Below are 15,473 nucleotides of genomic sequence, written 5' to 3' on the forward strand. Positions count from 1 at the left end.
CTCTGCCACTATGAATTTGGGCAAACTTTGTCATCTTTCTGGGTCGCAATTTATTCATGTTTAAAAACAGTGAAAAGGCTGGCTGGTTAGCTCACTTGGGTAGAGCATGGTGCTGATAACACCAAGGTCAAGGGTTCTGATCCCCTTAACAGCCAGCCACCCCCAAATAAATACATACATAAATAAAAACAGTAAATATGGCAGCGTGAAAATAGGGAAAGAAGCATGGACTCTGAAGTTACATAAAACTGGAATTGAATTTTTGGCTCCATTCTTTGAGCTATGTGGACTTAAAAGGCATAATTAATCTTTCCGGGCTACAATTTCCTTATCAGCAATATGGAGATAATACCCATCTCATACTGTTATGAAAACTAAGTAAAATAAGTAACATAGGTTGAATGTCCAGCCCAGAGTTGGGCACTAAGAAGATTCTAAAGAAAAACAGTACCTGCACCTCTTAATTCAATTTTATTTATATTTCAGTACCTGCACCTCTAAAAGATTCCGGCCCACCATCCCTTCGTCCGATTCTCAGTTGGGGTTCAATTCTGTGAGTGGAGAGCCCTCTAGTGTTCACCGAATTAATTACACCAAGATAGACTTTCCCTTCAGGACTCTCTGGAGTAGAAGCGGGGACGTCAAAGGCTGCAGAGATCAAAGAGCGGAAGTTGGATCTCTTAGGGTGACTTTGGGCCATGGTGCGTGATGCCCAGGGCTTTCGTATTATCTGGCTCTATCCCGAGGCTCTGCTTGAGAAATGAAAGCATACTCAGAGAGAAAAGCCAGACCTACAGACACGTAGGATCGAGACAACAAAGCTAATGATGGGAAAATGGGAAGGGAGGAACAAGACACTTCTGGTTATCTAATCCATCCTAGCAGTTGCTATGTTTGTTTTGTTTTGAGGGGAAGAATTATGAACCCATGAGACTAAAGATAAAGTGAGCATACCATTTGAGGTAAAAAAGCTCAATGGAGATCTGAGTAGAGGGAACTACAAGAAAGAAGCAAAAATACCAAGATAGCCTAACCGACAACTGTCTAGACTCCAAAGGGCAAGAAAATGAGGAAGTCAGGGTTCTACCTGGACTGTTGAAACAACAGGCGCCACGGCCCAGGAGATACCATCCTTCCAGGAGGCCTCTGGAATCCACTGTGTGGGCTCATTTTCAGTTGTCACAATTCACCCTGCTTCGAGGCCACGCTTGCTAAAATGTTCTCCTAAGCCTAGGATAGTTCCCCACAATGAAGAATTGTACCAATCTCATTGTGAAATACTGGGCTACTCCTGTAATCTAATCTTTAGTTTGTCCAGCTAAAAATCTATCACAGAATTTTTGTAAAAACGCTTTTCCGCAAACGGTAAATATTTGTTTCGTTACCGCAGTTGTTAGTTATAATTACGCGCTACAGACATCTAAGGAAGCCCTTACAGTTCTCCAGTGTAAGCCACAAGCCATAATAGTCACTGACTGTAGTTTCTAGGAAGACCAGCAGATTCAGGAAGACTAAGCAGCGGGAGAGCATCTTGCGGGAAACGGGCCCACAAAAAACTTCCTCCCGCAGACTCAAAGGTTTGACGAACCACATTACCCAGCAGACCACGCGGCCCGGGCCGGCGCTCGCGCCGTGCATTCTGGGATTAGTAGTTCTCGGGCCTTGCTCTCGGCCTGCGCCGCCCAACACCAGGAACCCGCCTTCCCAGCTCGCAGCGCGCCGGGGGTGCATCTCGGCGACCAGGAAATGGGAAAGATGGCGACTGCTCAGCGACGTTGAGGCCGCGTTGGGCGGTTCAGACTCAGGGGTGGTGAGTCCTAGGCGGTGGAAGCGGTTCCCACGAGCTTGCAGAGAGGGCGAGAGTGGGGGCATGGCGGTGGCCCCTGCTTCCGGGACGAGGCGAAGAAGAACGCCTCAGGGAAGGGGCCTGAGCCTGGGAAGCTCTGAAGGGCAGGAGCAAAAGGGCGCGGGCCCTGGGGGGTGTTGGTTCCTGGAGACACAGGCCACGTCCCTGGACGATGTTACGGGCCCCGACCTCTGTCCACGGTCACAGCGTCTTGATACCCCCCAGTCTGACCTTATTCTTTCATGCTTCGAGTAGCCCTTGCTCCAGCCAAAGAGGAACTATGGCTTTTCTCCCAGAACCAGTTCGTGCTTTCCCTCCTCTGTGCCGCCTGTATTTCTATATTTCTTTTGCTGGGAATGACTTCTTTTCCGCTCCCTCAATTACATATCTTCCAATTCTACCTATACTTCCTCTACGGAGCCTACCAAATCACCTTTTACAATTGAAAGGAAACTCCTTTGAACTCTCATGATACTTCAGCTGAGCTTTAATCTTGGTATGTCTTTCATACCCCCTATATTGTTCTAAAATCTTTCTGTGCACAGGATTTCCTTTGGTAACTCCTGTAGAGCCTAGCACTGGGCCTTGCATACAGTAAATGCTTGATGAATACTTAATTGACTGAAAAAAAGAATCTGTTCCAGCTCTTGTTACAAGAAGTGCAGAACTCAAAGATCTGGAGATTTGAAAGGAAGGCCGCTGGAAAACATGGCCAGCTTATCTGGCCCTTGTGATAAGTAGATATAATAAAAGTTGCCTATATTTACCGTCTTCCTATTCTCACTTCCATTTTCTTCCAAACTCACTCCACTCGGGTTTCTGCTTTCTCCATGCCACAGAAACAGCTCTTGTCAAGATCACTATAATTTCCATTTTTCCAAATGTAAGAGTCATTTATCTATCCCCTAGTTTTTCTCTACTTCAGTGGTACTTGACACAGTTGATCCCTCCTTGAAACATGTTTTTGACTTCTGCGTTGCCCTACTTTCCTTTTTTTCCGTCCTTTCTCACTGGATGCTTCTTTTTTCCAGTCTTTTTCTCTGGTTCCTCTGATGCCTGACCTCTAAATGTTAGAGTGTTCCAGAATTCAATCCTGGGTCCTCTTCATTTTTTTTCTTTAACCATACTGCCTATTTTGGTAATATCATTTAGTGTCCCATGGTTTTAAAAGCCATCTATGTATTGGTTACTCAAATTTTTATCTCCAGATCCTGTCTCCTGAGTTCCAGATTTGCATTTCCATTTGCCTTCCAGGAATTTCCACTTGGTTGTCTCATTGGCATCTCACACTCAACCTGGCCAAAATGAAATTTTTGATTTCTTCCTAAATCTTTTCCTTCCCCAGTTTTTTCCAGTTGGTTCATAATGACACTACAAACTATTAGGTTGCTCAAACCATACATTTATTTATTTATTTAAAAAGATGACCGGTAAGGGGATCTTAACCCTTGGCTTGGTGTTGTCCGCACCACGCTCAGCCAGTGAGCGAACCTGCCATCCCTATGTAGGATCCGAACCTGTGGCCTTGGTGTTATCAGCACCACACTCTCCCGAGTGAGCCACAGGCCGGCCCTCAAACCATACATTTAGAAGCTATCTTTGTGTCCCTTCTTTCTCTTTCTCCCTTCATGAGTAAGTCCTGTCGGCCCTGCTTCCAAAATATACCCTGAAGCTGTCTACTTCTTTCCATCTTCGGTGACACCTTTCTAAAACAAGTCATTGTCATCTCTTGCCTAGACTACTGTTATAGCATTCTCAGTGGTTCTGTTTCCACTCTTGTTTCCCTAGTATATATTTTCTTGCTGGTCACCAAAGTAATTCTTTTAAAATGTAAAATTATATCACTTCCTGTTTAAAGCCCTTCTAGGTTCCTGTGGCAGTTTAATTAAATAAAGGTTCTTTTGCTCTGGACCATAATATATTTTCATGATCTGACTTCTGCCTACCTCACTGAAATCACCTTGAATCTTGAACCAGTCTTCCCCTTGGGTCAGTGCCGTTCAGCCACACAAGTCTGTTTTTACCTTGCAAACATGCTTGCTTAGTTCCTGCCCCAGTGCCTTAGTACTTGCTGTCCCTTCTACCTAATAAATTCTTTTCCCTGATCTTTGCATGTCTCTCTACAATCATTTGTCTCACCTTAAATGTCAACTAAAAAATTCTTCCCTGAGCCATCTATTGTCCATAACCTTACCCATCCTATTGTCCTGTTTTATTCTCTTCGTTAGTGCTCATTACTATTTGGAATTCTCTCTGCTGCACTAGAATTTAAGCTTTATGAAATCAGAGACTTTATTTTCTTTACTGCTATAGCTCCAGTACCTAGAACAATTTTTGGCACCTTATAGGTGCTCAATGAATATTTGTTGAAAGAATCAATGATATCTAGGATGCTTTATAGAGAAGATAGCCTTTCTTCTGGATTGTTTTCTTAGAGCTATGAGTGGAAGACATAAGTATTTCTTTCTTTCTTTCTTTTTTTTTTTGGCAGCTGGCCAGTACAGGGATCGAACCCTGGACCTTGGTGTTATCATCACCATGCTCTAACCAACTGAGCTAACCGGCCAGCCTTGAGACAAAAGTGTTTCTATATGATATGCATGGTGTACTGATATAAAACCTTCAGTCATTTCTTAGGTAATTATGAGATAAAATGGGTTGTCTCCACCTTTTGAAAGTACTGTTTGTTCATTTTTCTTTTCTCATCTTTATACATTCTCCCTTCTTAAGGATATATGGCAAGGAATGGCATGGGAAAGGAGGATCATAAGCCAAAGCTTAACCATATGGGGATAAAATCAGTTCTGTCTTATCCTGAGTCTTAGGGATAATGATGATGATGATGAGGCAGATTCAGGCTTGCTATCATTTTAGCTTCCGGCTGAGTTAGATTTCATAGTCTAAGGAACAGTTGACAGTGTGGTATGGTGTTCAGCGTTCGTCAGGTAGGAGGGGAACAGAGAAAATTCCTGCTCAAATCTTTCATGAGACTGGGTAATGTAGACAGTCAAGGCTGTGAAAATCTGAGTAGGGAATGTCAGTCAGGACTTCTGCGACTGTAGTTTTTGGTACATTTCTCTTTTTTAATGTTTTATTTTGAAATAATTATAGATTGACAGAAAGTTGGAAAAAAATGTGCATGGAGGTCCTCTATACCCTTCACTAAATTTCTCCCATTGCATAACTAGAGGTGCATTTCTTTTAATCTGAGTAAAAGTGTGTTTGTTTCTTCATTTAAATTCAGGTTTTCATTGTGGTGCTGATTATAATCCAAATCTCAAAGTTACACTTTTTCTTTTTTGAGCTTTCTTTATGAGCTAAAGAGAAGTTATCTTTCTTAGATGTAAATATGTTGACTGATCCTAGTGGGCTGTCAGACCTAATAGATTCCTACGATAAACAATGTAGGATGTTTCTAGAAATAGCTGGTATGCTATCATTCACTAACACTTCTTTTAATACTCTTTTGTAGTCTAATTACAAAAATGTGGTATATAATTCTATACATTTAAAAATGAATATATAAAAAGGAATCACTGGGAGACAGTATAGTATAATGAGTAAGAATGGGTCTCTAGAGCCAGAGTGTGTCCTCAGGCAAGTTACTTTATATAACGGAGCTTCAGTTTCCTCATCTATAAGTAGGCATACTAATATATTTACCTTATAGGGTTGTTCTGAGATTAAGTGAATTATATATAAAAAGTTTAGAGCAGTACCTAATACATAAGTATTAAGTACTCCTCTTACCCAGGACAGATGGCAGGAGAGCTGGCAGACAAAAAGGACCGTGATGCATCACCTTCCAAGGAGGAAAGGAAGCGATCACGGACTCCTGACAGAGAGCGGGACAGAGACCGGGACCGGAAGTCTTCTCCATCTAAAGATAGGAAGCGGCATCGTTCAAGGGATAGACGCAGAGGAGGTAGCCGTTCTCGCTCCCGTTCCCGTTCCAAGTCTACAGAAAGGTAAAGTAGCTTTGTATGTCTGTTATGTGGGAAGGGAGAGTACATTTCAAACTTCTTCATTCTTGATTCCTCTGTTTTTGTTTTTTTTGGGTATTTTTGACAGCTGGCTGGTACAGGGATCAAACCCTGGACCTTGGTGTTATCAACACCATGCGCTAACCAACTGAGCTAACTGGCCAGTCACCATTCTTAGTTCCTCTGATTCTTCTGGTATTAGGAATCTACTTTTCATACATTAATCTATCCCTAGCCCAGTTGGACCTGCAGGTGTTTTCAGTTTTCCTCACTGACCCATCTCTTAGAGGTTAGGAGGGAACTTATAAGATGAAGGTCCAGATGACCAAGGAAGGTAGTTCACCTGTTAACACAGTCCATGGTCTATCATTGCCATTAATATTTAGCAGTACAACTCTGATCTATAAGATCTTTTTGGAATTCCCTTGTAACTTCCCTGGGAAACCCATTTCCCAATTTGTAAAACATTACTTTAGGGGGAAAAGAACATGGGAACCTTCTCAGGGCTGCAGTGAATAAAAATACTGTGGAAATCTCAAATGACTTCTTCCTTAAATTTGCTGTCTTTCAGAGAACGACGGCACAAAGAACGAGAACGCGATAAGGAGCGGGATCGGAATAAGAAGGACCGAGATCGAGACAAGGATGGTCACAGACGGGACAAGGACCGTAAACGATCCAGGTACCTGAGGGAATGAGTGTGGGCGTTAGAGGAATGTTCCCATCTTTTTTGCCTCTGCATCTGAGCTGGCTCAGCCTCATAGGAAAGTAAATTTCTGTTAGCACCAAACCATGGACCTTGGTGCTTGATGTTACCAGCACCATGCTCTAACCAACTGAGCTAACTGGTCAGCCCACGTATCTTCTTTAGGAAGTGTAATAGTTAGTGAAGTCACAACCCTTTGAGACTCAACTTGTTTGTAGATTTTAGAAATTAGTTTGAAAAGGTTATCAGCCTACAAAACATTCCATTAGCTCCATTGGGCCATTCTATTTCCTACCCAGGATATACAATATGTATTTGTTGGAATAGCTTAATGCCCCCGTGTCTTGATCTCTTTCTTGTGGGAACTTTCTGTGCAAAGTTTTTTTATTACGTCCTGAATGTGTAGGTTAGAATTCAAGGCAAAGGACAGAGTGCTCATAACAGAAATTCAGTGGGGTTGTTTGAAATCTCTTGTAGATTAAGCCAATAGCAGGTACGAGTAAAGTATTGCTGGGACTGATAGGAAGGAAAAATGATGAGGGGATATGTATAGCAGCAGTATCTCCTTGGCTTGTGGGGGTGGCCATGTAGGGTAAATCCATTGTATATTATAAAGTTAAGGAGGGTTTTTTTTTCAATGTGCAATTGCTGTTTGGAGGAAATATTTTTTGATGTTAGTAGTGAATGCCTACTTCCTGGAAGAGGAGATTAGTCTCAGAAAAGGAGATCCAGGTAGGATGGGGCCAAGATACGCCCATAATTATGTTTCAGAGCAGGCAGAGTGACTGTGCCTGCTAAGAGAACTTCAGGACATGATGGACGATCATGGGTTAGGCTTGTTGATTCATGGGAAAACTTCTAGCCCTCAGCCTGAACCTCATCCAGGGGCTGGGGTAAGACAGCAATACGGACCTTTCTTGTTCCTTTTCCTTAAAGCTTATCTCCTGGCCGAGGAAAAGATTTTAAATCTCGGAAGGACAGAGACTCTAAGAAGGATGAAGAGGATGAGCATGGTGATAAGAAGCCTAAGGTAAAGGAGAAGAAGGATTTTTTCATCTTCCTCTTCAACTCGAGCACTGCTTTGTTGTTCTTTAAAAGGGAGAGAGCCTTTATGGACTGAAGTTCTGTTTTTTATCTTCAGGCCCAGCCATTATCCCTGGAGGAACTTCTGGCCAAGAAAAAGGCTGAGGAAGAAGCTGAGGCTAAGGTAAGAACTTGTGGGTCTGTATTAGTCTGCTCAGGCTGCCATAACAAAATACCACAGTCTGGGTGGCTTCAACAACAAATTAATTTTCTCCCAGTTCTGGATGCTGGAGATCAAAGTGTCAGTGGGGTTGTTTCTTCTGAGGCCTCGCCCCTTGGCTTGTAGATGGCTGTCTTCTTCCTCTGTCTTCACATGGTCTTTCCTCTGTGTACATGTGCCCCTGGTGTCTCTTTGTCCAAATTTCTTCTTATAAGGACACCAATCAAATTGGATCAGGGCCCACTCTAACAGCCTCGTTTTAACTTAATCACCTCTCTAAAGGCCCTGTCTCCAAATACAGTCACATCTTAGGTTTTGGGGATTAGGACTTGAACATATTAATTTGTGGGGGGACATAGTTCATTCATAACAGGTCCTAGGCTTATTTGTGTTTTCCTCAACAGATTTAATGCCTGAACAAATATTTTTGGGCTCTCTGCCATCTCCCCATCAGTGATTTTCTTCTACCCTGCTCCCTGATCCTTTGTTTATAGTTCTAATCTGTTTTGTAGCCCAAGTTCCTCTCCAAAGCAGAACGAGAGGCTGAAGCTCTAAAACGGCGGCAGCAGGAGGTGGAAGAGCGGCAGAGGATGCTTGAAGAAGAGAGGAAGAAAAGGAAACAGTTCCAAGACTTGGGCAGGAAGATGTTGGGTTTGTTTTTCTAGCCTATGTAGCCCCTGGGTGGGATAGGAAAAGATGGTATGGGATTAGAGTGTCACCTAGGAGAGATAGAAACCTGTTTGCTCTGGAATTTAGAAGAGGGAAGAATGGTGTGAGTTTATGAGAATATCTTTGTTAGATTTCCATTTTCCATGTATCGTAAATATACCCCATTTTTTCTCATGTGGTGTCCATTATCTGGATTCCCTCCATTCCCTCTCCCTTTTTTTTCCCACTGAGCTCTTCTGCAGCTTTGCTTTATTTGGTCTGCAGAAGACCCTCAGGAACGGGAACGTCGGGAACGCAGGGAGAGGATGGAGCGGGAGACCAATGGAAATGAGGATGAGGAAGGGCGACAGAAGATCCGGGAAGAGAAGGATAAGAGCAAGGAACTGCATGCCATTAAGGTGCAGGCCTGGGCTCCATCTTCACTTTCCTCATACACACAAAAATGTGGTTTAGTGATTTGGCCATTCTGATCTCTGCATATGAGATTTGGGCCTCAAGGTTGATACACTTTATGCTCTCTCCCTGGGCAGGAGCGTTACCTGGGTGGCATAAAAAAGCGGCGCAGAACGAGGCATCTCAATGACCGCAAGTTTGTCTTTGAGTGGGATGCATCTGAAGACACATCCATCGACTACAACCCCCTGTGAGTGGCTTTGGGCCTGAGTGCTAGGTCTTTTACACCAGATGGGCTTAGAGAGAGCCGGTGACTACAGAGTCAGAAGAAGTAAAATAAGCTGGAATGGGAAAATTAGTATACTAGTAGTCAGCCTGCCCTCTGGGTGAGGAAAGACCCTGGCTAGGAAGGAACTGTTACATATTAGTAGTCTGCCCCTTCCTCCTGCTGCTATAACAGTTCTTTCTCCTTTTTCCTCCTGTCTCAATCCCAGGTACAAAGAACGGCACCAGGTGCAGTTGTTGGGGCGGGGCTTCATTGCAGGCATTGACCTAAAGCAGCAGAAACGAGAGCAGTCACGTTTCTATGGAGACCTAATGGAGAAGAGGCGAACACTGGAAGAAAAGGAGCAGGAGGAGTGAGTGATCAGGGCTGTGGGTGGGTGGGTAGAACCCAGAGTCTCTACAGAATGTAGTCGAAGTGTACTGATTCCATCTACTCCTCACATCCTGCACCAGGGCAAGACTCCGCAAACTTCGAAAGAAGGAAGCCAAGCAGCGCTGGGATGATCGTCATTGGTCCCAGAAGAAGTTAGATGAGATGACAGACAGGGACTGGCGGATCTTCCGTGAGGACTATAGCATCACCACTAAAGGTGGCAAGATCCCCAATCCCATCCGATCCTGGAAGGATTCATCTCTGCCCCCACACATCTTGGAGGTCATTGATAAGTGTGGCTACAAGGTAAGGAGGGGCAGATTAGACTGAGAGGCCTGAAAAGTTTTTACGTTCTAGAGGATACAAACTTAGGGAATAGAGAACTTTGTTCCTTGACTGTTTGATGGCTTCTCTGCCAGTGGGCACCAAGGTGACCATGTGTATCACTTTCTGGTAGAAGTTTGTCCATTAATAATTGTGTTTCTTCTCAGGTCCCTATTTCTGTGAACTGTTCTTGGTGTCCTTCCATTACGTTAGCATATGTGCCCTCTCTGTCAGCAGTAACCTAGATAGTATAATTCTGCCTATACCCCTTACTTTTTCTCTGGGTCACTGTAGGAACCAACACCTATCCAGCGTCAGGCAATTCCCATTGGGCTACAGAATCGTGACATCATTGGTGTGGCTGAGACTGGCAGTGGCAAGACAGCAGCCTTCCTCATCCCATTGCTGGTCTGGATCACCACGCTTCCCAAAATTGACAGGTGGGGTCAGTTGGCACTGGTTGGAGTGGGTTTGGCTAGGTAGGAAAGGTGAAAATGGCAGATGAGTGTTTGGTTTTCTTTTTTACATCTATAATCAGAAGCTCCTTTCTTTGTTCTGGGTTGGGTATTAGGGAATAATTGGATCATGATCTCAAAGAAGTATATAATTTTGTCTCTGGCAAGGACCACTCCCTGGAGAACTTTGCTATCCTGGAATCTCTGGTGTTATTTATTTATTTTTTTAAACTTATTTATTATTATTATTTTTTTGAGTCTCTGGTTTTTAAGTGGGATCATTGTCCTTTTCCCACCATCCTCCTCATTCCCATAGCTATCCTTAGAGTGACTTTGTCTTGCTCCTGTTCGTGGTTGGATAAGAACCAAAAGCTCATGAAGCTCTGGGACGCCCATTTACCACAGGATTGAAGAATCAGACCAGGGCCCTTATGCCATCATCCTGGCTCCCACCCGTGAGTTGGCACAGCAGATTGAGGAAGAAACTATCAAGTTTGGGAAACCCCTAGGTATCCGCACTGTGGCTGTCATTGGTGGCATCTCCAGAGAAGACCAGGGCTTCAGGTTGCGCATGGGTTGTGAGGTATGTTTCCCTCACCGGCAGCCGGCCTGCTGTATGGGAAGGCTCTCTATCTTGGGGCTCTGTTTCTAGTTTCTGGAATAGATGTACAGGAAAATGAAGAAAGGACCTGGTTTATGTATATGTGCTATTATTATTACACCAGGGATTATAGAGCACAATATATATCATATATATCGTAATTCTAACGACAACCATATGAGGATAGGTAGTGGTATCTCCATTTTATAAATGCAGCTGAGGCTCAGGTTAATGACTTGGCCTGAGTCACACAAAGCTGCCAATGGGCTAGGTTCATATTCAAAGCCTGACATCTTAATTACTCTACTAGATCATGTCATTGACTTCGTGCATTGCCTTTTTCTCAGGAAAGGGGAGGAGAGCTTTTTATGAGAAGTCTGCCACAGGAATTGAGTCTTCTGTAGACTTCAAAGTGTAATCCCTTTATACAGCCTCCTCCACAGTATCCCTTAGTTTCTCTCCCATCTAAGAAAGTTCCTTCTGATTTTACTTCCTCTGTCTAACCCCTGGACCTTGCTCAGAGATCCCATTCATTCTGAAAAAAAAAAAACAAAGTAGCAACAAGTGATTTCATACTAGTTCTCAGAAACCATTACTGCTAAACATAACTGGAGGCTGGGGCCCAAGTTCCTTTGCATTGGAAGTGTGTCACCCAAGTGGATGAATAGTTCATAGGAGAGAAAAGAAGGGGGTACCTGCTAGGATCATATCTGATTACACTGTACCCCCTAGATTGTGATTGCTACCCCGGGACGTCTGATTGATGTGCTGGAGAACCGCTACCTGGTGCTGAGCCGCTGTACCTATGTGGTTCTGGATGAGGCAGATAGGATGATTGACATGGGCTTTGAGCCAGATGTCCAGAAGATCCTGGAGCACATGCCTGTCAGCAATCAGAAGCCAGATACTGATGAGGCTGAGGACCCTGAGAAGATGTTGGCTAACTTTGAGTCAGGAAAACATAAGTACCGCCAAGTAAGGCTGCTTCCCTGGGTTGGGAAAAGTTGGGCAAATTCTCAACTTACTTTCAGACCCTTCTTGCCTTAGGTGGGCCCAGAGTACATGTTTCCAGAATGGTGCGGTATGCCTATGGCCAGTCCTCTGATAGTCCTAGGGATGGAGCTATTTAGCTCAGCCCTAGAAAAATGATTGTAAAGAATCATGCCACTACCCAATACTAGGTTGCTAGCAAATTCTCTTAGTCCTTCCTGTCATCGTAAGATGTAAGGTGCCTCGAACAAGTTCTGGGGGAAAGATGGGAAGGCAAAGGAAAGCTAAGGTGGTGCCTATTAAAGCTTACACCATGGCTCATTTTGGATTCTTTAGCCTAGGCTGAGCTGCCTATGGTGACAGTGGGATATGTAATCATGTCTGCCTGGGCCCAGGGCTGAGCCTCCTGTTTTCATAGACAGTCATGTTCACGGCCACCATGCCCCCAGCAGTGGAGCGTCTGGCAAGGAGCTATCTTCGGCGACCTGCTGTGGTGTACATTGGCTCTGCAGGCAAGCCCCATGAACGTGTGGAACAGAAGGTCTTCCTCATGTCAGAGTCAGAAAAGAGGTACGGGGGCAACTGAGCCATGGGAAACAGGGTGGAGAAAGAAAGGCTTTGAGTGTGAATGCGGGCTTCAGGGCAATTGCTCTGCCATGTTGAAGAGTTTCTGTTTTTTGTTCAGAATGCCATGGGCATTGAAGACCCTGGAATTGGTGTTCATAGGTCAGGGTTGGGCATTTCACTTGGAGTGGGAGATGTTATGCATCTTGTTTTTCTCTTCTTCCACATCTCCCCAGGAAAAAGCTGCTGGCAATCTTGGAGCAAGGCTTTGATCCACCCATCATCATTTTTGTCAACCAGAAGAAGGGTTGCGATGTTTTGGCCAAATCCCTGGAGAAGATGGGGGTATGCCTGGCAGGGGAGAACAAAGTCTGGCCTCCGTGGTGCTGCCTTCTGAAACTAGAGGGACCCCCTCGGCTCCTGCTTTCAATGCTCACCCATTCTTTTAATCTCTCTGTATTCAGCGAGACAGGGCCAGAGGGAATAGGGTGGTTTGAAGGGATAAGGAGAACTGGGTCAATTGCTAGGACTCCCTCTCCATTCCAGCAGTGACAGCCAGAACTGCGCTGTGTCTTCATACAGTTGTGGTAGGGCTGGGGTCAAAGCTGTTGGGTTTATATGTTTGGGAGAGGACATGATGGAGTCAGGAGGGAGATGTTGGTAATCAGTGTCCTTTACTCCTGATACTGGTGCTCAGGGGGAAGGCTGTGTCCTCACCACTCAACTCTTCAACTTCCTTAAATTTCTTGATCCCTGCTTTCCACCCTAATCTCTCCCCCAATTTTCTTTGAGTACTTCTCATCTGTCTGGCTCCACATCTCACTGCTGATTGCTTTGCCCTAAACCTTAGTCTGTCCTTGCCACTCCACACCCCATTCTCTCCTGCCCCTTTCTCCAGCTCATTTATTCTCTGCTCGTTTTGCAGTTGCACTTGTTCTTTCTCTTGCCTCCTTCCCTTTCTCCTACCCCACTGCACTCTCCAACACCCCCCCCCCGCACTCTATCGCCATTCCCTGTTAACTTCTGTGTCTTTCCATGATCCCATTGCTCTTTCTTCACCTCATCACTCTTCCAACAGTACAATGCTTGTACACTGCATGGTGGAAAAGGCCAGGAGCAGCGAGAGTTTGCACTATCCAACCTCAAGGCTGGGGCCAAGGATATTTTGGTGGCTACGGATGTGGCTGGTCGTGGTATCGACATCCAAGATGTTTCTATGGTTGTCAACTATGATATGGCCAAAAATATTGAAGGTAAGTGCAAGCAAAAGCAGCTTCAATGCAGGGTAAAGTGACACTCCTTATCTCTTCCCACTCAAAGCCAACTTTGAGTGGGTGCTGCACTGAGAAGGCTATTGCTGCCATCTCTCATAGCTCTGAGCCTGGGGTTACTTGTCCCAGTGAGAAGAGCTCCTGCCCTTTACCTCACCTGGGTTTGTTATCCCAGCACCTGGAATAACACTTCTGTCCTCAGGGATGTGGACAAGAATGGAGCTAGGCAACCCTCCATCTTAGTGTGGTAGGATGAACACAATCAGTAGAGGTAGTGGGGAGACAGACACCAGTGGAGAGCACTAGAGGCACTTCAGCTTAAAGCAGCACAAGGTGTATTTATAGCCTTTGGTGGTACAGCGGGGAGGATGCCTTTAGAAGTGGAGGCTTTAGACACTGCTCACCAGGGCATCTGGCCTGGTACTGAGTGACCTTCCTCCCACTCCCCAGATTACATCCATCGCATTGGCCGCACGGGACGAGCAGGCAAGAGTGGTGTAGCTATCACCTTCCTCACCAAAGAGGACTCTGCTGTGTTCTATGAGCTGAAGCAAGCCATCCTGGAAAGCCCAGTGTCTTCCTGCCCCCCCGAGCTAGCCAACCACCCAGATGCCCAGCACAAGCCAGGCACCATCCTCACCAAGAAGCGCCGGGAAGAGACCATCTTTGCTTGACACAGCACTCTTCCCATGGGTTCGAGGGTATGCTCTGAAGCTCCCTGATGCCTGTTCTTCAGGACCCTCATATCCCTCTTTCCGTGTCCTCACTCTTGGGTTATTGGGGCTTAGGAAACAAACTCCCTGGCCTAGACCCTCAGGTCTGGAAGCCTGAGTGTGGAGCTGCAAAAGGGACAGGAAGATGCTATAGGAAGCAGAGGGAGCAAATTACCACAAATTTGGGTGCAGCACTGCCCATCTAGGGGCTTTGGGATTGCACTGGGCCATCAGCTCTTGCCAGGTTATGGGGCAGCCAGTTGGCATTACCCCCACAACTGAACAAAAACCTGGCTGCTTGGATGGGATCTCCTTCAGCACAGACTATGTAGCTGTAAACTGCAGCAGCATCATTGCCCTAGATAACCTGCACCGTGAGGATTATGGACCTTGGACTCTTGTTGTCATTTTGACAGCCATTTTCCCATTTGGATTATAAAACAAGTTGAGAGCCTTTAGAGCTGTGTACGGCCCCATGCCAAGGGGTGCTGTGCACTCTAGGCATCCCTTCCCCTGGGAATTTTTTTAGTAGATGTGGGGACAGGGTGATGCTGGCTGTGTCCATCTTTAAGTCACTGAGTAAAATTTCTGTTTTCTATTCTCTGAGAAGATGAGTTTGTATGTTCTGAGAATAAATACATGAAACTAAGGCTGTGTCTAGTTCTAGCTTAACTCATTTCCCAGGTTCTCCTTGGTATCACAGGAAAGGAGATAGTACTGGGCATGGTGGGTTGGCATGGAAAATGAGATAATCACATCGAGAGAAGAGCCTAGGGTCTCAGCTGATAGCCTAAGTCTATAGTTAGCACTTGAGGGGAGATGGAAGAGCCATGGCAGCAGAATCACAATGCACCTTCCCTCTGCTGTAGCCGCACATAACTTGTGACCCTAGCCTGGACACCCACTAGGGAGCTTTGCACAAGGATGGGAAAGGACAGCAGTTGTGAAACTTTGACAGGTGAAGCACAGTTGGAACCACTCTTCACCCCGTCTCTTCTTGCCTGATACCTAGTCTCAGTACCCTTCCTTGGGGCTCCCTAGTTGCTGAGATCATTGC

General features: G+C 45.2%; 1 protein-coding gene across 4 annotated transcripts; it reads left to right on the plus strand.

Moving 5' to 3' along the window:
- The first annotated feature begins 1,735 nt into the window (after positions 1 to 1,735).
- Positions 1,736 to 15,065, plus strand: DDX23 (DEAD-box helicase 23). Of its 4 annotated transcripts, none has more exons than XM_063075925.1 (18): positions 1,740 to 1,810; positions 4,338 to 4,483; positions 5,601 to 5,814; positions 6,401 to 6,511; positions 7,472 to 7,565; positions 7,677 to 7,742; positions 8,291 to 8,429; positions 8,712 to 8,845; positions 8,978 to 9,090; positions 9,335 to 9,478; positions 9,579 to 9,804; positions 10,117 to 10,262; positions 10,683 to 10,860; positions 11,611 to 11,853; positions 12,287 to 12,438; positions 12,669 to 12,777; positions 13,511 to 13,685; positions 14,154 to 15,065. In XM_063075925.1, exons 3-18 carry the CDS (start codon positions 5,606 to 5,608, stop codon positions 14,375 to 14,377), a joined length of 2,463 nt encoding a protein of 820 aa, XP_062931995.1. In that variant the 5' UTR covers positions 1,740 to 1,810; positions 4,338 to 4,483; positions 5,601 to 5,605; the 3' UTR covers positions 14,378 to 15,065. The 4 variants fall into 4 exon arrangements, with proteins under 4 accessions (XP_062931991.1, XP_062931995.1, XP_062931994.1 ...); XM_063075924.1 differs by having other exon boundaries at positions 5,606 to 5,814; XM_063075921.1 differs by lacking the exon at positions 4,338 to 4,483 and having other exon boundaries at positions 1,736 to 1,810; positions 5,606 to 5,814.
- Positions 15,066 to 15,473: the final 408 nt, after the last annotated feature.

This window comes from Cynocephalus volans, chromosome 12 (genome assembly GCF_027409185.1).
Source record: "Cynocephalus volans isolate mCynVol1 chromosome 12, mCynVol1.pri, whole genome shotgun sequence".
Lineage (NCBI taxonomy): Eukaryota > Metazoa > Chordata > Mammalia > Dermoptera > Cynocephalidae > Cynocephalus > Cynocephalus volans.

Coding starts and splice junctions, on each gene's coding strand:
- DDX23 (XM_063075921.1), top strand. CDS start 5,606: ATGGCAGGAGAGCTGGCAGACAAAAAGGACCGTGATGCATCACCTTCC. Junction 6,512..7,471: donor AAGGACCGTAAACGATCCAG/GTACCTGAGGGA, acceptor TTTTCCTTAAAG/CTTATCTCCTGGCCGAGGAA. Junction 7,566..7,676: donor ATGGTGATAAGAAGCCTAAG/GTAAAGGAGAAG, acceptor TTTTATCTTCAG/GCCCAGCCATTATCCCTGGA.